Source organism: Spermophilus citellus (genome assembly GCF_964194105.1).
Source record: "Spermophilus citellus genome assembly, chromosome: 7".
Lineage (NCBI taxonomy): Eukaryota > Metazoa > Chordata > Mammalia > Rodentia > Sciuridae > Spermophilus > Spermophilus citellus.
This window is the reverse complement of record NC_138188.1, coordinates 158,336,879-158,363,436: the sequence shown is the minus strand read 5'-3', so window position 1 is coordinate 158,363,436 and position 26,558 is coordinate 158,336,879. Positions and strand designations below refer to the sequence as shown.

The 26,558-nt window shown below is 46.4% G+C and overlaps 1 protein-coding gene across 6 annotated transcripts in view; it reads left to right on the top strand.

The window, feature by feature from the left end:
* HLCS (holocarboxylase synthetase) overlaps positions 1–26,558 on the top strand; it is a 192,316-nt gene that overhangs the window by 29,892 nt on the left and 135,866 nt on the right. For 5 of the 6 annotated variants that reach the window (XR_014022861.1, XM_081300654.1, XM_081300655.1 and 2 more), the window contains exons 3-5: positions 8,556–8,718; positions 9,799–10,766; positions 17,162–17,344. Coding sequence is in view for 5 of the 6 variants with exons in the window: in XM_081300651.1 (XP_081156777.1) it covers positions 8,556–8,718; positions 9,799–10,766; positions 17,162–17,344 (1,314 nt within the window). In the remaining variant the exon portion in view is untranslated. Of the gene's footprint in view, positions 1–4,765; positions 4,907–8,555; positions 8,719–9,798; positions 10,767–17,161; positions 17,345–26,558 lie in introns of those variants that run through there. The other variant, XM_081300653.1, reaches the window with a different exon arrangement.

Sequence of the window (26,558 nt, the reverse complement as noted above, 5' to 3'; positions counted from 1 at the left end):
AGCCTGTAGAATAGGGGAAGAGAGAAAGTGGAAGACAACCAACTTCCTCTTTGAAATTGTTATCCAGAAATTTCTCATGCCACTTCTGTTCCCACCAGATTGCCTAGAACTTAGTTATAGGGTGCCCTTGGGCACTTAGCTGCAGGGGAGGATAGCAAATGCATTCCCTCAGGGACACGCACAGGTCTGTTACCACCAGGCAGGGAGAAGGGAAGACTAGGTATTGGGACGTAGTTAGCATCTCTGCCCAGTTATCATCTCCCTTCACCTACTTTCTGAGTTGGTTACCTGACTCTTAACTTTCTGGGGTGAAAGATTTCTGTGCACTGAGGCAGACTGCCGCTTTTCAGTTCACTTGTTTTACTTATGGCTGGAGAGTTTGGTTGGTCTTGCACAAAGGTGCTAGAGACACCTACAGCCTTTCTTTTGACAACCCTGGCTGTGGTGTGGAGCTTCCTTTTATAAGCTGGGCTTAATAACTTGAAGAAGGGTTGATCTCATAGCTCACTGTCTTCTCATCAAGCCTGCAGCTCCTATTCAGGTTGATTGCTCGATGGGATTTTGCCTTTTGGGGGGGCTCTTATGAACCTATGCATATATATTTCACACAATTCTGAACTCATTTGACTTTCACAGGGTCCTAAGATATTAAATAGAAAATAGGAAGAATATACCTAAGAAATATAACTAAGAAAAGCTTTTGAATCTGATGGGATCTTACTTCTCTCACATTTATGATGATATCTTTTTAAATTCTGCATATCTCAAATGGTTTTGATTTACAGTCCTTCTATAGACCTCCAGCAAAAGAATTCAGCTTTAAAAATGTAGCATTCACGTATTCATATTTTCACTTATTTGTTCATTAACAAATCTAGTTATTTTGCCAGGTGCAGTAATAAATACCAAAGGTGATGGCAGATTCAGCTCCATTCTCAATTATGTTAGCAGTCCCCTTTTGTAAGAATTGATGACACAGAGTACTTACACAAACCTTTTTATTTTTAATATATTTTTTTTAAATTTTAGGTAGACACAATATCTTCATTTTATTTTTATGTGGTGCTGAGTATTGAACCCAGTGCCTCATGCATGCTAGGCGAACACTCTACCACTGAGCCATGACCCCAGCCCACTTACACACAACTTTTGTTTCAACATATTCCCTTGGGTCATGTGTCCAGCCGAGGCCTCATCCATTAGTTCAAGATTTATTGAATACCTCCTATATATCAGATGGTGTGCCTGGGCTGGAGGTCTATGTCATATAGAAATGACATAGATGCATTCAGAGATGACATCCCTGTCCTTAAGGAGCTCCTGGTGTGGGAGCGCAGAGAGCCAAGCAAAGGGACAGGTGCTTGGAGCTGTGGAAGGCAGACACATGGAGTGGCTGGAGGCTATTTTGATGAGGGGAGGTCAGGAAGGACTTCCCAAGGGGAAATGATAGCTGAGTTTCAGGGGGAAGTCAGGTTGTCGGTGAAGAAGGGAAGGGCTTTCTAGATGGAGCAGCACCTGGGCCCAGGGCTCAGTAGGGTTGGAATCTGTTGATCTGAGATTGGGAGTGGCCCAAGGGGAGGCCAGGGGCAAAAGGTAGGGCTGGAGTGTTATGTGGGAAAGTACCTTGATGCACTGATAGCTTCCAAGGACAGGGCCAGGTAGGCTCTCCCTGCCACCACCCAATAAGAGAGGCTGCAGACTAAGTTTAGATGCTCCATCCATAGTTTACTAAGAAAATTCAAAACATGCAGCAAGAAACAGAGAGGGCTAGGGCTGTGGCTCAGTGGTAGAGTTCTTGCCTAGCATGTGTGAGGCACTGGGTTCCATACTCAGCACCACATAAATATATATAAATCAAATAAAGGTATTGTGTTCATTTACAACTAAAAAAAATTTAAAAAAGAAAAGAAACAGAGGAGAGATCTTGGGTCAGTTAACACTTTGCATTGGATGCCTCTGGGGTGGAAGGAACATATACTCGAAGCCTGGGCTGGGGGATCTTCACGGGTCCTGCTGTCCTCCTGCTGCATCACCATTTCTTGCCAACTGTGGTGTCACCAGGACCAGAGGTTATGTTAAAGAAGGGGCTCAGCAGATTGACAGTGTCTCTAGGTGACATCTGTAGAGACTTGGGCATATGTGCCTGTAGTAGCTGTGGCTTACCAGTGATCTGCTGAGAAGCTGTGTTTTTTATGTTTTTTTTTTTTTAAATATATATATTTTTAGTTGTAGATGGACACAATACCTTTATTTTATTTATTTATTTTTATATGATGCTGAGGATTGAAACCAGGCCTTGCACATGTGAGGCAAGGAAGTGTTCTACCACTGAGCTACAACCTCAGCCCCCTTTCTGTGTTTTTAGGCAGAATGTGCATGGGCTGAGTTGGTTGGCCCACGTAAGAATGACGTGAAGGCCAACTTGGAAGTGGCACAATTTGTGTCTTCCTAATGTTTCAGAATTACACCTGGTCCTTCATGCCTACAAGTAATACTCCCTTTTGTCCTGTCCTTTTTATCTATGTCCAACACACATACATTCCACTGATTTTGTGTGTCTTTAGTAGGTCATGCAAGTTTCTGACAATGTCCTAAAGGATGCTATAAGTTTCATTCATGCTATTTGCTTTACTTGTTTTCTGGGGCAGAATTGAATGTTCTTAAATGATAGGGTGAATACACATAATTCACATATCAAAAAGGTCATATATGTATTAATTAGGAATTTGGGTCCTATCCTAGGTTCAGTAGGCTAAAACCATTTTTTAAAAAGCATAATGATCATATTTGTATTTTAGAAGGATCACAATTCAGGCAGGTTAGAGAATGGAGCAAACCTACAACAGTTGTCCCCATGGGAAACATAATGGCCTGGAAGAGGGACTGGTGAGATGGAGAGAGATGCACCAGCTGTTGAGGACATGATGGCTTGTGGGTGGATGGTGGGTCGTTTGTCAAGACTGGAAGTGCAGCAGGAAGGACTGCTAGAGTGGTTGTTGTAGGGAACGCAGTTTGCACATTGTATTGGTCAGCTTTGCTGCAATAACCCATAGCCTTAGGATCCCAGTCTCTCCTGACATAAGCCCTTGTTTCTCAGTCATGTTACACCCAGGCTCGGCAGGTTCACTGCTGGGTGTTTCCAGAGGTGACTTTGCTGTGGGCTCTGCTATGCGTCTTTCTCGTGCAGGGATCCAGGCTGAGGGAGCATGTCGTTTAGGGACATGCCATTCTCACACAGAGGCAAATACTGAGAGCTGGCAGAAACTTGGTGTAGTAGATGGAAGATGGCTGCCAATCCTTTCCTTCCGTATCCCCCTTCCCTGAATCTGGACTGACTTCAGTTTCCTTTGTCCCATGAGATATGGCAGAAGTGATATTCTGGGACTTTCCAGGCTAGATCATTTAGAATCTTCAGCTTCTCCCTGAATTCTTAGAATAGTCTGTCATGGAACCCAGCTCCCATGCCATGAGGAAGCTCAAGCTACCCTGTGGCTAGACCCATATCCAGAAGAACCGAGGCCCTCAGAGGACAGCACTGGCTGAGCTTCACCTGACAGGAGGCCCCGACTGGCCAGCTCTGCAGGAGCCATCCTGGAGGTGATCATTTGTATCCAGTTGAGCCACCCTATCTGATGCCACGTGGAGCAGGATTGAGCTGTCCCTGCCTGATCCTGTCCCAGTTGAAACTCATGAGCAATATAAATGATTCATTTTAAGCCACTAAATTTTGGGCTGGTTTGTTACCCAGCAATAGATAACCAAACCACTTGGGATCTCTCTTAAAACTTGGATCTTCCTCAGCTCACGCCAGTGGGATGGGGATGTGAAGCGGGGAGAGCTTCACTGAATGCTAACACAGCACACCTGGATGGTGGGCCTCTAGTGCCTGTAGGACCAGAGAACACAATACCGAAAGGTGTGTGACCACAAGGGTATTTCTATGATTTTTGTATTAACTCTCAGTTCTTGAGAAAATCAAAAGAGCCAGACCAGCCTTTTCCCTTGAGTGCCTGGTCAGTCCTGGCCTTGCAGTTCCACTTTCACATTCTCCCTGGGTCAGTTCATCGTTTCAGCTCTTGCTTGCTGTGGAGTGTGATAACCTTTTTGCTGGTACTTGATTTTCTAGTACCTTTTTCTAAAAGCTCCATAGGGTGTATTTTTTTTTAACTCAATGAAACTGGAAATGAATTTTGGTAGCACTCTTATCCCTTTGCCAAACCTGAGAGCCCGAGACAGCCTCCTCCTTGGTGTCATGACTTCAAGTCCTTCACCTCCCTCTGTCCTACCCTCCTTTCCTCTAATCAATCACTAGAACTTTTGACCAAATAACATGCATTTAAAATGATTCTTAAGTGGAGAAATAACAGAGAAGTTAGCAGCATCCCTTATCTGGCTCTGAGCAGTGCAATGACTTTTCTGTTCCTGCAGCAGCTGGACTTCAGCTTGCCAACTGCAGCTGGGAAGGGCCACACCTGCTGTTTAACCTCTGTCTTCCTGGGCATCTTGGACAGGAGTTTTGAGTTGAGTGGAGCAGGTGCTCACATGTGCAGTCATATGTTGTAACGTCAAGTCCAGAGCTCTGGTCATGGAACAGATTTCTGCATGCTCCTTGTAAGAGGAAACCCCTTGATTTAGGGGCAGCCAGGGCTTCCTTAGCTTTGATCTTTGGGAGTAAGCTTCTGCTTGACGACTTCTTTCTTTTTCTACCCCTTTGTCTCCGTCTCATAGAGCAAATTTGAAGTGTCCTGTTTGCTTTTAACCGCTGGAAAACAGACCCCCCCACCCCCGGACGAAGTATCAGTGACAGTGCGGCTTCACTTTGATCAGAGCACCCAGCACTACCTGAAGGAGTTCGCATGGTCTGTGGCTCAGGGACTGCGTTCCTAGAGACAGGAAGCGCACTTAGGTGAGGTCACAGTTGCAGGCTGAGAAACTTGATCAGGGATGTGTGTGGATGTTGCTCTTTGGCCTCTTTCTGCCCTTCCTTCCTTTGTTTGTCTCCAGCATCTCTCCTCCTTCTGAGGTGTGTGAGAATTTAATCCTTGGCTCCTGCCGCAGCAGGGTGCTGACTCAGTGTTTGAATCACTGAATCTGGCTGGCTTCCTGTTGGCTCACGCTCACGCTCCCCTGCTCCCTCTCCATAGCTGTGGCTACGAGAGCCCCCCCCTCACATATTCCCCATTCAGCCTCTTCTGAAAAGCCTGCCCTGGCCAGGCAACAGCTTGTCTTCCCTTCCTCCTCAATCCAAGTCCTTTCCCTACTCCCACAGCTGGAGATCAACGCAGACTTTTTTCCAAGTAGCAAACTCCAACTCTCACCCTGCATCTAGGATGTCAGTTTTGAAAACGTAGATTCTGCCCAAAGGCTGGTGGCCAGCCTGGCCCCGCTCCCCAATCCTACCAGCTGCACTGGCTCTGGGTCAGGAGGTGGCAGGAGAGGGGATAAGGTGCAGGGAAGATATGAACACAGCTGAAAAAAAATCCTGGGTTTCTTTCTCCAAGTAATTTAGACCATTATTAGGTTGCGCATAAGGGCCTACATTTATTATTTCTTATCTTAAGCCAGTGTTTCCCAACCTCCCCGCCCATTATTATTCCTCTAAGGAGAAAAATTAAATTTCACTTCTAAAGAGAGAGACAAAGGACCAAGGAACAAGATTTTGTGGGGCAGGGTTGAGCTTTGGTAGTGCCCTGAACCACTGCAGTAGCTAAGATTTTTTCCACTCCTTCTCCCAAGAACCAGCTTTTGTCCACTGACAGACTTGCCCTGAGGACTTCATGTTTTGGAATAAGAGAACCTCCTTTTGAATCAGGCATCTCACTGGATGGTTTATTCCATTTGGTTCTCCCAGTAACCTTCCCAGGTCAGTTCTTCTCACCTCCATCACACAGACAGGCGGTCGAAGCTCAGAGGAGTTGAGTGACTTGCTCAGGCCACCTGACTAACATTAACCAGAGGAGCCAGGATTCAAGTCTCGGTGTGGAAACAAGTGCACTGCCTTGACTCTTGTCTTTAGATATAATTTATACACTGTGAAGTCCTCCCTTCTAAAGGATACATACAGTTCATTTAGATCAGTAGTTTTGGGTATACTCACAAGGTTGTGCAACCATCACCAATATCTGATTTCAGAACATTTTCATTACCACCCCCCCCCAAAAAAAAATCATGTGCCCATCAGCAGTCAGTCCCTGCCCCTGCAACCACTTACCTGCTTTCTAACTATAGATTTGCCTGTTTAAATGTTCTGTGTAAGCAGACTCCTATGTGACCTCTAGTTACGGGCTTCTTGGCGTGGTATACTCCAGGTGCCTTCGTGCTGTAGAGGTGTGGGGCTTCATTCTTTCCATGGCTGCCTGATACTCCATAGCATGCTTTGTGCATTTGGTTTATCTCTTCACCTGTGGAAGGACCTTTGGATTGCTTCTGCTTTTGCTATTAGAGATAATGCAGCTGAGAACATCTGTGCACAAGTGTTTTTGTGTGGGCATGTTTTTTAATCTCTTAGATATAACTTGGGGGGTGGAATTGCTTTATCTTGTAGTCACTCTGCATCTAACCTTTTCAGGAACTCACACCCTTCCCAAGTGCTGCACTACTTGACATTTCCACTAGCAGTGGATCAGAGTTCCCGCTTCTCATCCTCGGCACTTGTTATGGTTTATGTGTTTTTTCTTATATTCACACTGGTGGTTTGAAGGTGATATCTCATTGTGGTTTTGGTTTGCATTTCCTTAATGACACTGGAGCATCTTTTCATGTGCTTATTGGCATTTGTGTACTTGCTTTGGAGAAATGTCAGTTCAAGTCCTTTGCCATTTTAAAATTAGATTGTCTTTTTATTGTTGGGTTGTAGGAATTCTTAGTTGACTCACAAATATTTTTTTCCTATTTTTGTATGTTTTTCACTTTTTTGATAATGTCCTTTGAAGGACAAAAATGATTGAAGTTCATTTTATTTTTTTATTTTGTTGCTTGGACTTTGGGGGTCATATCAAATAAACCATTGTCTGTCAAAGGTTCTGATGATTCCTGCATTTTTTTTTCCTGAGAATTTTGTAGTTTTAGCTCCTAAATTGAGGTCTTTGATCTGGTTTATTAGTTTTCCATCCATGGTGTGAGATAGGCCCATCTTCGTTCCTCTACAGTTGGATATCCTGTTGTACCAGCAGCTTTGTTACTTCTTTTCCCACTGAATCATCTTGGTGCCCTTGTCTAAAATCAGCTGTCACACGTAGGTGATTTTATTTCTGTGCTGTCAGTTCTGTCCCGCGGCTCTCTGCGCCTTTCCTCAAGCCAGCTGGGCCTCAACTTTTGGAGCCCAAGTTTCCTGGGTAGTAGATCCTCTCAGGGCAGACGGGGCTTGACTTGTGGGAGTCCCTCTCATTTCTGGAGGTTGGAATTTATCCTAGCGCTTGGTCTGGCATTATCTGGACAGTCCTTCAGTACTTTTAAGGTGATATTTTATTCATTTAAGCCAGCATTTTTTTCTAGTTTTCATTAGGAGTTCTAAAATCATAGCCCACTCACCTTAAAAAATGGAGCTCACAATGATCCGTCTCTGGTTATGAATTTGGGGCAGTATATCCCTGACAAGATGATTTTGGAGAGTAGGGGATCGTTCATGGCATCTTAGAAGGAGACTAGGATGCTCACTAGGGCCTTTGGAGCCAGGTGATCACTAACAGAAGCAGCGTTCATTGACTGAGCACTTCCCTCAGCCCCAAACTTGGAGGCCTTGTGTATGCTGGTTAATCTCAGGAACACTAGAAGCCTATGAGATGGTAGGTATTGATGTTGTTTTACAAAGGAGGGAGCTGGGAAGTGCTGAGGCTTGTCTCGGGGCAGGTGGGCGGGGTTTGACTCAGGGCCGGCCCCTCCCTCCAACTGGCGCCCTCTTCACTGGAAACCCTCGGAGAGATTGTAGGTATTCCATGGCCCAGTGCCAGATTCTTTTGGAAACACTTGTGTTGGGAATGTGAACTGTCTGTGGAGGGCCTGATGGTCATTCTCGTGTATATGCTGCAGGAATCATGGGGTGGCCTGTTGAACAATCCTGATTGTTGAGCGTCAACTCCGGAGTCTAAAGTAGGTAGGGAGCCTTGGTCAGGAACTGGAGGTTCTGGCATGTTCCCAGGTAGGTCTATTGCACTTGGCCTTGGGCCACACTTGGAGAAGAGCCGGTCGACAGGTTGCATGTTAAACCACTGGGTGCTGTGGACTGGCTGTTATCACCTATGCCCAGTCACTAAAGGACAGTTTTTTCATACTCTGGGGAATGGTCCTTCCCCTTCAGTTCCTGAAAGCAGCTGAGACTTCAGTTACTTTTAAAGGAGAAAGCTATATTCATGTTTTGTAAGCACTGTTGTCTGGTAGAAATGAGAATATTTGCAAAACGTTGATGTTAATAAAATGCAATGTCCAGTAATTTGCTAAACCTGACTGTAATTTAGTGGTGAGGAGCCTAAAGGGAAGAATGTGGTGTCTGGTAATTTTATAAATGAAAAAGCTCAACTTCTCTTTTCCATCCTCCCGCCTCACCTGCTTCCTCCCAGATCGTGAAGTGGTCTGACTGCTGCTTGCCGTTAGCCTGCAGACCTGGGGATCCCTACCAGCTAATTGCTGAAGCAAGCGTGGACAACTTCAGCAAGCTGGGAGTGGCGTTCATGGAAGACAGACTCCAGATGGATAATGGACTGGTGCCCCAAAAGATCGTCTGTACGTAACTTTAGGAAATGTTTCCGTCCTGTGTGGAACATCCTAGGTTGTCAGCTTATAGACTGTGGAGTGCTGCTGTTGGTGTAACTTAGGGCAGTGCTTGGTTTCAGTTTGATTCAGAAAACTGATTTGATTTTAATGAGGAAAGTATATGATTCACACAAGTGTTGAGGTTTTTTTGGGGGTCAGGGAGATGTATCTTTAGTGCTTAATTAAAAACCAGGGTTTTTCATAATTGCAATATCTGTGACATAGCATCCATATTGGATGACTTATAGTGTTTATTTTACATAACATAACACAATATAATGATTCTTGCCTCTAGTTCTGACTGAAAGGGAATAATAGCCAGTTGTACCGTGAAGGTCTAAATCTAAAGGCTTTTTATTTAAATATGCATTTCACAGTTTTGGACAGGTAGCACATGACCTGCTTTCCTTAGGCTTGTGTGTGGGCTTGCTGTCTGTGATGCTTTCATCTGTTTCAGGGGCAAGTAAGTGCCACTTATTGGCTCTGGGAATCTGATTTACCATGCACACATGCCTGATATCGTGTCCCATGTGCAGAAAGCGCTCAATACCTGTTTTTTGGATCAGTTATTGTAAGCTTATGTTGCACTGGATAGACCATTTCGCCAATCCTCTGAAGTGTCCTGTGCATGACTCCTCCTGGGGCATGCTTGGGTAGGGTCCGTGAATGTGTCCTTTTTAATTCCTCAGTTTCAGTGTCATGTAGGAGAATAACAGCCTAGCCTAGTTGAATCTCTAATAGGCAAAATCTCCCCTCTTAATCTCACCTTCTTCACCAGTCAAGAAGATGATCTGGGGTTCTGATTTGAGTAGGAAGGATGTGGAAATCAGGAATTTCACTGGGGGTCTTCAGGAGCACCCTTCCAGCTGGTGGCAGCGATTGTGTGGCTCCCAGGGATGCCCAGAGTTGAGGTGGGGATGTGAGTGGGAGCTGTGCAGGTGGCTCTGCCGGAATGTAGGTGGCAGAATGTGGAGAGCTGGTGAGGCTCTTTTGCCAGCTGCATGACAAATAAGTGCTGATGAGCCCTCTGTGATCTTTCCTGTACTCTAGCCGTGCACTTGCAAGACTCTGCTCTGAAGGAACTCAAGGATCAGGCTGTACACAAGCAAGCCCAAGTCCTACAGCCAAACCCTGAACCCTCCCTGGAGACCGAGCCTGCACAGGACTTTATGGAGCACCCTGGCAAGGATGACCCAAAGGCTCTTCCAGAAGGTTCTTCTCTTCCAGAAGGTTCTTCCAAGCCGAGGAGGGGCAGTGCCTCTGGGAGTGAGCCTTCTGGGGACAGTGAGCAGGGAGCGGGCCCTCTGGAGCATTTTCACCTCCACCTGTCTAGTTGCCATGAATGCTTAGAACTTGAGAATAGCACCATTGAGTCGGTCAAGTTTGCATCTGCAGAGAACATTCCAGACCTTCCCTATGATCATGGCAGCAGTTTGGAGGGTGTTGCCGATGAGATCTGCCCTAAAGAAGAAGGGAAGAGAGTCAACATCACGGGAAAGGCGCCCAACATCCTTCTGTACGTAGGCCCCGACTCCCAGGAGGCCCTCGGGCGGCTCCAGCAGGTGCGGGCCATCCTGGCTGACTGTGTGGACACCGACAGCTATGTTCTGTACCACCTGCAGGAGGAAAGTGTGCTCAGGGACCCATGGCCAGACAACTGTCTGTTGTTGGTCATTGCCACCAGGGAGCCCATCCCTGAAGACCTGTACCAGAAGTTCCTAGCCTATCTTTCTCAGGGAGGGAAGGTACTGGGCCTGTCTTCATCCTTCACGTTTGATGGCTTGCAGGTGACAAGCAAGGGTGTGCTGCAGAAGACAGTCCAGAGCCTGGTTTTCTCCAAGGCTGACCAGAGCGAGGTGAAGCTCAGCGTCCTGAGCAGTGGCTGTGTTTATGAGGAGGGCCCCGGGAAGCGGCTCAGCCCTGGAAAGCTGCAGGGCCACCTGGACAATGAGGACAAGGACAGGATGATCATGCAAGTGCCTTTTGGAACCTGCGGAGGGGAAGCCATTCTTTGCCAGGTACTGAGCTAGTGTGATGCTGTTGGGTGTCTTTGGGAAGGAGAATGCTCTTGAAGGCTGTATGTGTGTAGGTCTCAATGCCGTGTGCCGTGGTGCTGGGGACAGAGGCCAGGGCCTCACGTGAGCTGGGCAAGTGCTCCTCGGCTGAGCCTGCCTGGTCCACTGGGCACTTTTGACTCCAACTGAGAGTTGTTCTGAGGTGAGGGGAAGTGTACTTTGGTCCAGGGCTTTTGTGAAAACCCCGACGAGCCACGTGTTGTGAAGGAGGCAGGAGGCAGGAGGGCTGCTGGCTAACCAAGCGTTAGCCCGGAAGTTCTTTCTTGTTCCCATCTTTACTGGTTGCAGTCTTTCTAAAACACATCAGTCTAAAACACATTGCCTTCAATTCACTCTGGGTAATATCAGGAGCCTTTATTTACTGCGGGAAGTTGGAAGACTCAGGGATGGTGATTCCAGACATCAGTGACTGATCATCTTGTTAAAATATTGCAGTCAGTCGTGGAGGGAGTTAGGGTTAGAAACATCCTCCAATCCACACTTCCTTTCTGTCACTCTTAAAACTAAGCGTCGAGGAAAACTTCCAAGTAAGAGAATGTGGAGCCGGGCCTGGTGGCACATGCCCAGAGGCTCAGGAAGCTGAGGCAGGAGGATCACAAGTTCAAAGTCAGCCTCAGCAACTTAGTGAGGCCCTAAGCAACTCCCTGAGACCCTGTCTCAAAATAAAATATAAAAAGGGCTGGGGATGTCGCTCAGTGGTTAGGTGCCACTGGGTTCAATCCCCACTACCAATAAATAAATAAATAAATAAACAAATAAATAAATAAATAAATAAGGTGGAAGTTGCATAGATTTATAATGGCATACTCATACAGAGGTAAGAAGAAAACGGACAAAGGGCAAGAGAAATGCAGATTTCCTTCCCAAGCTTAGGAAATCCTTAGACTCTTCTGCGGTTTCCCCTTTGGCTTTTTGTTGTTGGGGGCAAAGTCACAGATGAGATCAGCATCATTCATCATCTACTGCAAATCCTGCGCACTGAGCGCACAAGTTTTTAGAGGAATGCTCCCTCCTCAAGGCACCAGGGTCTAAAGAGCTGAGGAGATGAAGGTGTTTTGCCCAGAAGGCTCCCAACGGTGGCCGTCCTGGATTTGGTTTTATTTATTGGGTTTGAGAATCGTTCACTTCCTCTGTTTCGTTTTCCTTTTGTAGGCCTTGTCTCTTTCCTGTCCCTCTGGAAGCTCCAATTCCCTGAGTTTTCTGAGCTGGTGCCCTTCCGGTGGGTCAGGTTGGTTTCTGTGCTATCCTTAGAGCCCGCCCATCTGTTCTGATGAGAACTCGGACAGAGATGCTTCAGATTAAGAAATCCAAACATTGGTCCAGACGAATGTGTGCAATCTAAGTAGCTTTCCTGTAGGGCTGCAAGCCACCTGGGTTGGTTTTTGGAGTTCTATTAAATGTACCTCTTATCTTCTCTGCAAATATGGTCACTATAGTAACTGTGCATTCTCAAAAAATCCACCTAAACACCCGACTTCCGAGAGCCATATTTCAGTTCTGAAGAGCGAATTTTACCGCCTTTGCGTGCAGATTTGTAGTAGGAAATCGATTCGGCACTGTTGCGATCCACTTCTTCTAGTTACACAGCCAATCTCTTGGCTGCACCATTTAAATTGACCCCATCGCTGTCGTAAAACTTGATACTGCAGTGCGTAGCCCGAGGACAAAAGGCAACACGATGCCGCTCCACACATCAGATTCTGAGGATTAGGATGCCATTTTTGATTTTAGATGACTTCCAGTCTTCTGTGTGACACGGTCCGTGTTTCTTCCTCAGGCTGTGTTGCTGTGACCCCTTGGCAGGATCAACCAGTAAATATTATAGTCTGGTCAGTTTCCTTTCACTGTTCAGTTTCATCGTCTTCATCTCTGTGATTAATTTGGTGATGAGGAGGAGAAGTACTGCAGGAGACAAACAGCTGTGCTGGCTGAGGCACCCCAGCAGGCAGGCTGCCTGTTAGATGCCCGCTCACTTTCAGTGATACAGGAAAAAAGGACACATTTGGATGCTCCGGGTGCTGACCAAGTTTGCAGGGAAAATCTAAGGCCATGAATTAAAGCTGTTATTTGATTATCAAATGTATCAAGAGTTTGGCATGAAGTTGTTCAGATAAAGCTCAAAAATGGATCTAGAAAGATTTTTTTTTTTTGTTTTGGTACCAGGGATTGAACCCAGGGATTCTTTTTTTTTTTTTTTTTATTGATTGTTCACAACATTACAAAGCTCTTGACATATCATATTTCATACATTAGAATCAAGTGGGTTATGAACTCCCATTTTTACCCCATATACAGATTGCAGAATCACATTGGTTACACATCCACATTTTTACATACTGCCATATTAGTGACTATTGTATTCTGCTACCTTTCCTATCCTCTACTATCCTCCCTCCCCTCCCCTCCCATCTTCTCTCTCTACCCCATCTACTGTAATTCATTTCCCTCCATGTTTGTTATCCCATTCCCCTCATAACCTCTTATATGTAATTTTGTATAACAATGAGGGTCTCCCTCCATTTCCATGTGATTTCCCTTTTTTTCTCCCTTTCCCTCCCACCTCATGTCTCTGTTTAATGTTAATCTTTTCTTCCTGCTCTTCCTCCCTGTTCTGTTCTTAGTTGCTCTCATTATATCAAAGAAGACATTTGGTATTTGTTTTTTAGGGATTGGCTAGCTTCACTAAGCATAATCTGCTCTAGTGCCATCCCTTTCCCTGCAAATTCCGTGATTTTGTCATTTTTTAGTGCTGCATAATACTCCATGGTGTATAAATGCCACATTTTTTTTATCCATTCATCTATTGAAGGGCATCTGGGTTGATTCCACAGTCTAGCAATTGTGAATTGTGCTGCTATGAACATCGATGTGGCAGTATCCCTGTAGTGTGCTCTTTTAAGGTCTTCAGGAAATAGTCCGAGAAGGGCAATAGCTGGGTCAAATGGTGGTTCCATTCCCAGCTTTCCCAGGAATCTCCATACTGCTTTCCAAAGTGGCCGCACCCGTTTGCAGTCCCACCAGCAGTATACAAGAGTACCCTTTTCCCCACATCCTCGCCAGCACTCATTGTTGTTTGACTTCATCATGGCTGCCAATCTTACTGGAGTGAGATGGTATCTTAGGGTGGTTTTGATTTGCATTTCTCTGACTGCTAGAGATGGTGAGCATTTTTTCATGTACTTGTTGATTGATTGTATGTCCTCCTCTGTGAAGTGTCTGTTCAGGTCCTTGGCCCATTTGTTGATTGGAACCCAGGGATTCTTAACCACTGAGCCACATCCCCAGCCCTTTTTAAAAAGGTATTTTATTTAGAAACAGGGTCTTGCTCAGTTGCTTAGGGTCTCGCTAAATTGCTGAGGTTGACTTTGAACTTGTGATCCTCCTGCCTCAGCACCGAGCTGCTGGGGTTACAGGCATGGGCCACTGCGCCCAGCTAAGATTTTTGTGTTTTCTTATTGAGCTTTAACTCAGGGCAGGATTGGTTCTGCTTTTATAGCAGAGTTCCCAACCATGGCCCCATCAACATTTGGGGCCTAATAACTCTTTGTGGGGAGGGATGGTCCTTGTGCATGTTAGGATGGTTGGCAGGATCCCTCGGCTCTGCCTGCTAGAGGCCTTTAACCCCATTTGTAGCCGGAGATGTTCTAACTTTCAGTCCAGTTAAAAATCCTGAAGTTTAGAAGCTGAGTTATGGAGATGGGCCTGTCTCTGTGGTAGTAGTTTTATAAGCAGAGGGTGAGACTGAGGTTTGACACCGTGGAGAACCAGTTACACACCTGACACACATACCCATGGTGCTGTTCTGTCCCTTATCAACAGCACAGAGCCAGATGCAGCCTCTTTTCTCATGGCACCTAAACCTTTTCCTGTGGTGCTAGGGATTGAACCCAGGACTTGGTGCATGCCAGGAGGTGTCCTACCACTGACCTACACCCCAGTCCAGCATCTAGCATTTTTTTGTTTCTTTTTAAATTTTATTTTTGGTACCAGGGATTGAACCCAGGAGTGCTTACCACTGAGCTACAACTGCAGCCCTTTTTATTTATTGAGACAGGGTCTTTAACTCAGGGCAGGATTGGTTCTGCTTTTATAGCAGAGTACCCAACCATGGCCCCCATCAGCACATTGCTTAGGGCCTTGCTAAGTTGCTGAGGCTGGCCTCGAACTTGTGATCCTCCTTCCTCAGCCTCCAGAGTTGCTGAGATTACAGGCATGTGCCACACTGCACCAGGCCCAGCACCTAAAATCTTGAAACCGTAAGATAGTAAGTAGAAGTGTTTTCCCCATTCAGTGGCTTGTCTCCTGGAACTCAGAGGCCTAATGGTGGCTCAGTGGATGGAGTACCCCTCGGTGTCCTTCTCGTGTGAGGATGAGTTCAGCACGTTTCACTGCCCCAGCTTCTAGAATATTCTGTGTATTCACCCCATCCAGTGAATTCATGTGTGTTCACTCAGTGCCTCCCTCTCTCCCTGAGCTCTGGCAGGAACAGAAGTGTGCTTGTTTTATTTCTCCTTCATTTTAACTCCTGGCATGTTAACCCCCAGGATGGCCACCTGCTCACTTGAAGGAAGTGTGTCCACTGTGGTGCGGCTTGTCCACCAGCCTGGTTGTGTCCACTTGAGAGCAGAGGCCCATCTTGGGGCAAGGAGACAGGAGTACACAGATCCCACCCATGCTCCCGCTTTCTGCCTCCTCCCTGCCCGGGGCTGTCTGGAGGACAGGCGGGACCCTGCTGCCCACTGACAGGCGTGCTCAGTCTGTGGGGAAGCCCCAGCCACTGATGCCTAACTGGAGCGTGGGGACCATGTTGGACAGTGTTCCGCAAACCTTTTCAGATGTGGCCCCGACATTAGCATCTGGACCATTGTAGACAATATATTGGGACAGAGTCTTTGGCTTGGTCAGAGCTCAGGTGGGAATCGAAAGTTGTGCAGGTACCCGAAGGCTGGCACCTTGCTTTTTATTTTCCTAATCTTCAGGTCAGAAGGTTTCCATATAGTGGACAAAAACCAAGTAAAGCAAACTAGTTCTGGTCACTTTGCTGGTATCCTGGAAGCTCTAGGCTTTAAAACACAACTAAAATCTGATCTCAGGGGAGCTGGAAGTTCCAGTGTGCGAGACAGAGGTGGGTGGTAGAGATGATTTGATTTTCACTGAACAGCAGGTCTGGGTAAGCACGTGAGGCTCTGAGTCTTAGGACTGCACCGGTCGAGGAGTGCAGTGGGGGAGGTCCCCTGTGTTTCAGTTCCTACAGATGCTCCCCATGCTGTCCTCCAGGGGTTGCTTCCCAGTTTGGACTGACGGACAGGGTGGAAATTCTCAGCTTGGCCCTCTGCCTCCCTGTGTGAGCTCAGTAGCACCTCATTTAGGCTCTCAGCACAAAGATACTGCAGGTGACTTAGGCTTACAACCAAGTTAAAGTGACTTGCCCCAGGTCACACAGCTGGTGATAAAAATCAACCCGTAAAGAGTTTTTTTTTTTTTTTTTTTTATTCTCCTTTACGGCTGAGTAATATTTCAGTGTGTGTGTGTGTGTGTGTGTGTGTGTGTATCCCAAAATTTCTTTATGCATTCATCTGTTGATGGGCATCTAGGTTGGTTCCATAGCTTAGCAATTGTGAATTGTGCTGCTGTGAATATTGATGTGCCAGGTGCAGTGGCATACACCTGTAATCCTAGTGGCTCAGGAAGCCGAGGCAGGAGGATCAAGAGTTCAAAGCCAGCCTCAGCAAAAGCAAGGTGCTAAGCAACTCCGTGAGACCCTGTCTCTATAAATAAATACAAAATTGGGCTGGGGATATGGCTCAGTGGCCTAGTGCCCCCGAATTCAATCCCCAGTATTCCCCCAATATATATAGATAGATCATAGATAGATAGATCCCCAGTATTCCATATATATATGACTTGATAACCCCTCAGGGTTGACTCTACCCAACGTCTCAGCCTGGTAGCAACAAGTGCAAGAGGCCCTCCAGGGCCCGGTGTGGTAGCACACACCTGTGATCCCAACAACTCAGGAGGCTGAGGCAGGAGAATCACAAGTTCATGGCCAGCCTGGGCAACTCAGGATGTTAACCCCCAGGATGGCCACCAAAATAAAAATTGAAGATGCCTGGGTTCAGTCCCCAGTAACACCACCACCACCAACAACAACAACAATGAAAGGGTCCTTTTGAATATTTTTGTTTTTATTGCCATTACTTTTCAGATATTCAGGTCCCGAGTTTATATTGCTGTTGGTGAGGAGAGGGATTCACACTCACTTTTAGAAAACCCGTCGAAGAAGCTCTCTGAGACTGTAAGTGCCTTGATTTAACAAGTGTTGTCTTTTTGTCCAGGTGCACTTAGAACTACCTCCCAGCTCCTTCATGGTGCAGACCCAAGAAGACTTCGACCTGCTGAAATCCAGCAACATGAGAAGATACGAAGTCCTCCAGGAGATCCTCTCAGCCCTGGGTGTCAGCTGTGACCTGCGAGAAGCTCCTGCCTTAACGCCCCTGTACCTGCTGTTGGCTTCGGAGGTGAGCACCTCATACTCCGCTCTGTGGCTGTTTCCATTGGCTTTGATGTTGATTTTTATCATGATTTTCCATTTCTGCTTTGACTTTGAGTTTAGGAACCCTCTTACTGATGTGCGGGTGTCTCTGACTTGTTTTGGTGTGCGTAGGTAAGGGAGGTGGAGAGGACTGGAATTCAGGAGGTGTCAGGTCTGCAAGTTATGACCCTTTTTAGGGGGAGGATCCCTGTTGTGTGTGTTGAGAATGAACAGTGCCCCTCCACATCTGTGGGCTCTGCATCTGAGGGTGTAGCCAACCAACTGCAAAAGATAGTGGAGACATTAATTGTCTCTACTGAGCACGTGCAGGCTTCTCTCCTATCCTCACTCCCTAGACAACACAGTATGATACTACTCACACAGCACTCACGTTGTGGGAGGTGTGACAGGTCATCTGGAGATAATTTAGGGGATTCAGAGGATGTGTGTAGGTTAAATGCAAATACTCTGCCCTTTGCTATGAGGGACCTGGGCACCTGTGGACCTCAGTGTGCATTGGAAGGCAGTGCTGGACCCAGTCCCCCATGGATCCCGAGGGATGGCTGCATTTGGGAACCATAATTGTTAGGGATCAAAATGAGTTATTTTGTTCTGGGCCTTCCTCAGCCTATCTTTGGATGAGAAAGTCCCAGCTTCCCTGTGTTGTGCAGACGTCTGCCATCTTGTGGCAGAAGTGCTCTGGATCTCCATCCCTGTCACTTGTGTCTAGAAGGAAAATGCCCTGAACTGGGGATGTGTTTGGGGATTCTCTGGCCGCGGGTCTACATTTGCTTCCTGTTGTTGAAACCGGGTTTCGGGCAGGTCGCCAAATTCTACAGGTGTGTGTTCCTGCTAATCCCCTCACGTGGCCCTGCCTGTCAGTTTCTTATTCCTAGTGACAATCTGATTATCTTGGGGGTGTCTCTCCATTGTCTCCCCTTAACAGGGGGATCTGAGTTTAGTGATGTGACCATGTGGCTTCAGAAAATACCCTGCTGCCCAGGTGACGTACACACCAGGTTCACCTGCCCTCCCTTGAGAAGAACAAAACATATCCTTCGCCCCAACAGAGGGGCTAGAGAGGGTACTGTCTTCCTGACTGCTCGGGTCCTTGGCAAGCTGAATTTACAGAGGGATGCCATCTGCTCCTTGGAGAAGACAGATGTCAAACCCGAGAGCTGCCTCGCAGGATTCCCTGAGGACAGAGTGAAATAATATCTGTGGAAGTTCTGTGTGAATTATTATTAAATAACAGCTTATTATAATAATAAAATATCATAATAACAATTTATTTTAATAAAATATAATTATGTACTATATGATTATATGTAATATACATTATGTATGATATAAAGAATTATTATTTAAATAACAATGTAATAATGATTATTACAGGTTTTTGGGAGGTTGAATGAGTTAAAGTTTAGAATGTGCTTGAACAGTGCCTGGCACCTAGTCTAGAAAAACCAAAGGTAATGTGTTTAATTTTAAAAATTAATAGTACAGCAATGAGGGCTGGGGTTGTGGCTCAGTGGAGGAGCGCTTGTCTGCATATGTGAGGCCCTGGGTTCAGTTCTCAGCACTGCATATAAATAAATAAGGGTCCATTGACAACTAAAATAATATTTTTAAAAATGCAGCAATGGATTGTTTCTTGTTTAAGAAACATGCTCTTGCTGTGTTTTCCTCACCCAGCTCTTGACAGCTTGCCCTGCTCCTGATGCATGCTCTGGGGAGTTATGGTGGGGCTTTTGTTTGTACCTTCATCTCAGGAACTCAGAATTCCCCGCCTTTCATCTGTTTCATGCATTCAGATACTAGAAGGAAAAGCACCACTCTGCCGTACAGAGACACCACAATAAAGCCATCTGCGGCATTTCAGGTCCTGTAGACAAGCCCCTTGTAGGAGGGGCGGGGCCCTGTGGGTGAGAACTGCGGGTCCTGGGGGAGTGTGACGTCACGGTCTGAAGCTTCTCCCTCCTTTCCTGAGCTGGACTGGACTGGGAGGGAGTGCCTGTCTGCTCCAGGGCTCCCCCCACGTGGACCAGACTGGCCCTGGGTAGTGCTCCCTCACCTTTCCTGGGAGCTCTGACCATGGTGGACTCGGGACTGGGACCTTGGGACTCTTGGACTGAGAACAGAGAGGAAAGAGTGGCCTGTGAGCAGACTTTTTGAACACTGGTCTTTTCTGGTATATTCTTTTTTTTTTTTAAGTTGTAGGTGGATACAATACCTTTATTTTATTTTTATGTGGTGCTGAGGATTAAACCCAGTGCCCCACGCATGCTAGGCGAGTGCTCTATCTTTGAGCCACAACCTCAGCCCATTCTGGTATATTCTTTAGGGTGGGCATAACGGAAATACCCAAGCTAAAACTTTGTGTTATGTGTCTACTTACCTTAAAACATATTTTTGTCCTTCCAGTTATTTAAACTCTCTGGGGCGGCAGGTGTGGGAGAAAATTTTCCCCTATTATTGATCAATTGGGGGAATATTGATTCACCCTTCATAAACTAGGCGAGGCTGGTTAAAGCAAGCGTTTGCTCTGTGGACACACAAATGCTCCCTACCAGCCCCACCTTACATACCAGCCTCAGAAATGTTGGGTCCTGTTTGGTCTTCTTGGGTGTCTCTGCTGTGGACTGCTTATTTCTGTTTGCTCATTTCTGGCTGTACTCCGTGTGTGTGTGTGTGTGTGTGTGTGTGTGTGTGTGTGTGTATACGCATGTCTGCACACACTTGTACATATTTTTATTTTTGCTCTACTGGGATTGAACCCAGGGCCTCATGCATGCTAGGCAAGTGCTCTTCCCTTGAACTAAGCCCCGAGACTATGTCCATTCCTTAATATTTATCAACTCCTCTTAAAAGACCTTGAATCTGCTAAGAAGGACATTGTCAGAAGTTTAATATTATTATTTTCCAATGAATTTGAAAATAGATAAACTGAGATGGTTGTTCTTGCTGTGGTTGTCCTGATGTCACTGAGGCTGAGACAGACACATCTGAGTACCTAGTCATCGGGCTGCTGGATTCATATTTACAGACACAGACCCAAGAGTTGGGAATACAAGTGGGTTGTCCTTTAGCTTTCTTTCCTGTGGCCTTAATAGATCACATTGACGCCTGTGGGATTACGTTACATAAAAGGACCTTGGCACTGCCAGCTGCTGGAATCACCTGTCCTAGAACTTGGATGTCTCAGGGTTTTATTTCCTACTTCTTGGAAAATACTCTGCTGCTGTAAGCCAAGCTTCCACCACAAGGTGTCGCTGCTGAGCTAGGCTGCCTGCATATGGGCCCCTGGAACCACAAAGTACTTCTTGAGAAATTTGGTTTTTTTTTTCTCTTTATCAATGTCACCTAGAATAATTTAGAAGTTTTGCATTATTTTGGTGGCACTTTCTTTTAGGCCTGTAGAAATTATTTTAGTGTCATAGCTCATAATGACTTTGAGTTAGCATTTACTGTATACTAGGTCCTATTATAGTAAAGAATATGAAAACAAAATGCATGCATGAGTTACTTGAGTAGTTTTACTGATCCCCAGCGAGTTGATACAGTGTGGTGCCCTAACCCTGCTCTTGATAGCGAGTGGCACAGAAGATCTATGAAGCCCCTGTGTGCTTCTATGTTACTGTGATTCAATGGAGAAGAATGGGAGAGTTCCACACAGGAGAAGCCCACCTGGCGGACATTGACCCACGTGATAGGGATGTGTTCTGAGGCTCCACAACACCCAGACCCCACAGCAAGTGTGAGACTCCTACTGGAACATCCCGCCACGTGTGTCTTCATGAGCGTCCCTGTGCACAAGAAGCGCAGGCAAGGCTGTGCCGGGTGCCCCTGTGCACAAGAAGCGCAGGCAAGGCTGTGCCGGGTGCACCTCTGGGTGGCCAGCTGGGCTTCCCCTCTGACCAGAACCCCTCTTGTAATTCAGCCTCCCAGGGGCAGGGTCAAAATCTGAGCTTCAGCAGAGTTCTACTATGTTTTAAACCATGAAGCCCACACCTCTGTCCACAGAATCAAGACTGGAAGGAAATGTAGTACACTCATGTCTGTCTGTCTGTCTCTGTATTTCCCTGTCTACGTGTGTGTGTGTGTGTGTGTGTGGGGGGGGGGGGTCCATGTATATATGTGTGGAGTAAATTCTGATGGTGGGCTTGTGGGTGATTTTAATAGTCTTTTAAAACTTTCTGTTTTCCAAATTAGAACAATGGGTGGATGTTACTTTTTATAATGAGCAAACCAGTTATTAAAAACTAAAAAACAAATTAGTGTATGTCATTGAACTTGGGAGTTGCCCCATATATGGATAAAACTTGAATGTTAAAAGGTCAAGTGTCTTGCGTAGATATTGATACTTAGTGGATATTTGGCATCTGTTTAGTTATTTAAAAGGCTCAGCTTTGCTAGTAAATCACTCGACTCTGGTAAGTGGTGTGACCGATCAGGAGCTCTCGAGTTGGCCTGCGGTGCCTTGGGGAAGGTGCTTCTGGTGTTAGCTCCCAGTTTCAGTGCTAGCCCTGCTTGGCTGTCCCGTTTCTTGGGAGGGCTCTCTGGATGTGACATGCTGCCTGCGGCTTTCTTTCTGCAGGACTGGGAGACTGAGGCTGTGCTGTTGATGTGGGTGTTGTGAAGTGACCTTGCGTGGCGGCCTCCATGCGGGTGGGGACTTTGCTGTGAGGAAGTGTGGTCATGTTTATGGGAAACACTGATTTTGTAGAAAAACCCCACAATTCTTTGATGTGTCATAGGATGATTTTAATAGATTTATTTTGTATAAAATTTGATTTTATAGATAATACAATTCTTCCCCATTTTAGAATCTAGCTGTCTTGTTTCTGGTCTCTGGTTCCATTTCCAGTTAATCTCTGCCGGAGTCAGGACAAAGGGGAAGAGGTCGTTCTACCCAGCCAGAGGGGTTCCTGTGGCAAGGCCAAGCGACGGGGACCTATGGGACCCTGAACCCTTGCATGGGGACAGAGCCAGACCCCCCCCCCCACTCCTGCAGCGTCACCAGCCAGTCCCTTTCCCTCTCCCATTAAGGCTAGAGGGTGCAGCAGAGGGTGGGGAGAAGGTGGGCGGCGTTGGCTGTGGCTCGGGGCCATTTGCAGAGCTCCCTGAGCTTCCTGCTCAGTAACTGGGGAGCACAGATTTTTTTTCCCCCCTAAAATGGAAACTCTTGGAATTTCTTTTGGGCATTCATGGTGGCTAGGAACATAGGTGACCTGAGAAATGGAAGCCGGCAGGGGTCCTGTGAAGGGGTGTCCTGTTACTTCACCCTTGGGATCAAGATGTAACCGTAACAAGAAGTGACAACTGAGTTTGTTATTGAAGTAACTGGGCAAAATCACCGTGGTGTGTATGTGTGTTGTTTTGGTGGTGTGGGATTGTGGAAGGGATAACACATGCTTAGGAACAAAAATGAGTTTCATTTTAACTCAACCCCAAATTATTTACTCTGAAACTTCCTCCCTTTAAAAAACAGGTATTGTTGGCAAGAATATTTTGATATTTATCAATATAAAAAAAACTTGAAAAACTCCTACTATAGCCCCTTCTACCCAAAGAGTTCCTTTTTTTTAAAAAAAAAAAATTATCTTTTATTGTCAGGGCTTAGGTGTCCAACGTGTGTTTTGATCTACTCATCTGTAGTGAAGTGGCAATGACTTTGCTAATGGTGTCTTTGGGAAGAAGCTCAGACTAAGTCACATCACGCAGTCACATCACCCCTCCCCGTCTAAGAGACCACTTTATTCAGCAAACATTTGAGTGCCTACCGAGTGTAAGCCCCTTGCCGTGGGGGCTTCTGTGAGAGCATATTTCTGATCTTCGCAGCACGCTCTGGAGCTACACAGGCACCCGGGCTCAGTTTCAGTAACCCTGACGGGTGGGTGAGGCGGAGCAGAGCTCCTCAGCCTTAGGAGTCGGGGTTTTGTTTATTTGTTTAATATTTGGCCGTGCTGGGGATCCAGCCCAGGCCCTTGCCCGTGTCAGGCAAAAGCTCTGCCACTGAGCTTCACCCTCAGCCCAGAGACTGGGTTTCAACACAGAAGAGCGTGGTGTAGTTTTCTAATGAATTAATTAGAATTCCCCTTTCAAACGAAGAACCAAAAACTTTGCCTGCAACTTTGACTTGTAGCATTTGGCCTGGAATCCTGCCTCTGCTGCCTTTAGCCCTCGTTCTGAACCTGGCCGGCACAGAGGCGGCCAGCACTGCTCTGCAGTGCAGCTGATATGCTCCTTTTTTGGAGACACAAATAGGAGAGAAAAGCCAGAATCCCAGGTGCAGCCTGAATCGCTGCAGCCGCGGCTGCGGGGTGGCCGGGGGTGGCCGGCTGTTTTACTGTACCGCAGCCGAGGCAGCTGGAGGATTAAGGCAAACATTCTAGAGCTTTTATAGCCAGGAGTGTTTTTAAGGGTCTTTCATGTACCTCTCTCCTTTCTTCCTTCGCTCTTCACTGAAACTGGACATTTTCTGTTCCTTTTGACGGGCTTCCTGTTGTCACATGTAGTGCCTGGGGCAAAAGGCCTGATGCCACTTGGTGTCAAAAGGCAGAAGAAATCGTAGGTGGCGTGTTCCCCTTAGTTCATTCTCCGAAGTCTGCTTTTGTGAGAAGGCTTTCCGGCTCCTGTGTGACCTCTTTGCTGGGATCTAGTTTCCACTGGCATGTCTCTAGCCTCCTGCGGAGTCCTTACTCCAGGGTAAAAATCGAGAGCGCAAATTGGGGCGACAGAGAAACACACTTGGTTGTTTTCCGCTTTTCCTGAGTTCTGGGGTGGTTTGGCTTTCTCTGGGTTGTGATTTTGCTGTGGGGTCTGGGAAGGGAAGGTGGGCTCTGGGCTGGAGGGACATGCTGCCTAGCCGTTACCTTCTCGGGGTGGCACCGTGTCTAGGAAGGGCGGCTTTCTTTCCTCAGACTATTTATATCCACCATTTATACAGTCACAAATTTGTGGATGGGAAACAGGCTCTTTCGGAATAAAAAATTCTCCAAGACCAAATGCTTTTTGTCTTCTCCACCAGCTCCTAATAGCTGCCATGTGTGAGCGGGTATGGATTATGGCCCTACCTCCCGGGAAGTCGATTGAAGCTGTCTTTAGGAAATCTTGGAACATTCTTAACAGCAGATTTTTGTCTCCCAGGTCTAAAAAACACATCCCAGGGAACAAGCCCACACTGGCACCAGGTTAGAGGGCACGGTCAAAGGTCCTGCGATCAGGTGCAGAAGCAAGGTTGGGTTAGAGGGGGAGGGTGCGCAGTGTCCCATGCGTGGCATCGGAACGGCCCTTGGAGGAGGCTGTCCCCGACCGCAGAGCCTGCGTGTCAGTTCAGGAATGCTGGGGTCTGAGACCTGAGTGCTGTTTGATAAATGTTCTCCTTCAGCTCTTGGGATGAAAATCGGAGTTTTCGGTCATGCTAATAGTTTGAGAATGTTCCTCCAAGTACGGTGCTGACCGTCTGGGAAAGCGCTGGTGGGTTTTGGGGGGTTCAGACCTGACAGGCAATTTGTGGGTGGAACGGTGTTGAATCCGGCCTTTCTCCTGCCTGAGTGGGATGGTGGAGGCAGCCTCTCCATCTCAGGGTGCTGGAGTACCTCTGTCCTGGCCGCAGCTCAGCAGGGACACCAGGGCATGCAAGTACATTTCTCTGGCTTCTTTAGGAAAGCAGGACACACAGCCAAGGTTAGTTGGTCTATCTGTCTGTCTGTCCATTGGGCTCTTTCTCCTGCAGATAGAAGAGTGCTCATTTCTTATCAGCTGTCTTCTCCATGGTCAATTTGCTGCCTTGGCCCCACGGCCACCTGTGAGCAGGTGCGCGTGTCTTTCCAGGCACTACAGGGCTGAGCTGGGCCGCACGCAGTGTCTAGGACTGCGTGTTTTAGCACCAGTCCGTGCATTCCTGTTACTTGGGGCATGAGCATTTTTGTTTCTTAAAATGTTTTTGGTCTTTGTTGTAAAAATATCTGTGGAAGAGGGGCTGGGGATGTGGCTCAAGCGGTAGCGCGCTCGCCTGGCATGCGTGCGGCCCTGGTTCGATCCTCAGCACCACATACCAACAAAGATGTTGTGTCCGCCGAGAACTAAAAAATAAAGATTAAAAATTCTCTGTCTCTCTCTCTCTGTCTCTCTCTCTCTCTCTCTCTCTCCTCTCTCACTCTCTCTTAAAAAAAATATCTGTGGAAGAAATGCTGGAGTCAGCAAATATATTTATCAAAACATGTTGCACACAATGAATAGATACAGTTTTTGCAAATTAAAATAGATTTATTTTAGAAAGGAGAAATGTTAGAGTTGATCATAATTTCAGTTCTTAGTGGGAGACAGTATTCCTCATAAAAAGTTGTACAGTTTAAACTCCAAATCTTATTTTTTTTTAAGTTTATTCTATTTTTTTTAATGTGGTGCTAAGGATCGAACCCAATTCCTCCCACACATGCTAGGCAAGTGCTCTACCCCTGAGCTGTAACCCCAGCCCTAAATTCCATTTCATCAACTGAGGAATATGATTTTAAATAAGTACAACTTAGCCTTTAGAATATTTGTTTTATTTGATTCTTGTTAGTGGTGTTTCATCTTTTTCAATTTTAAGCATGTATGTTAGTGTATGGATGTGTAGAAATACACACATATGTACATTTATTTAAACTCACATTTATTTAAATAAATATGTATTTAACCCCATATGTCCACTTTAATTAAAGCTGCAGGAGAAAATAAGATTACTGAACTAGAACCTGACCTTGTGGTTGCAGTCTTTTCCCCGTTGACCCTGGGGATGCCAAGGCATGGGCTGGAACGTCTGGACATTTCTGCTGAGGGGAGATTCACAGTGGGAGGTGTGTGGCTACATGATTCCGGCTAAGGGTGAAGAGAGGGCTTGCTTTAGCCCTGGACGGTTTTGCTTCAAGACTGAAATTCAGATTCTGACCGAGCGGAGGTGGGAAGGCATTATCCGTTAGCAGTCCGCAAGGACACCTGCGTCCTCCGACTGTTGGGGTCACAGACCACAGTCTTTCCCGAGTACTGAGCTGCAGAAACTTGTGCTTTAAAGCCAATTTGCCTTCTGCATGCAAGGATCTGCTTTTCTTAGCCTTAGAAAAGCATCTGGCAAGTGATTTTCTTCTCTTTGAACAAAAGTGAATCCTACATACAGCTGTTACTGGAGAACAGTTGAGTGATGGCATTCATTAGTT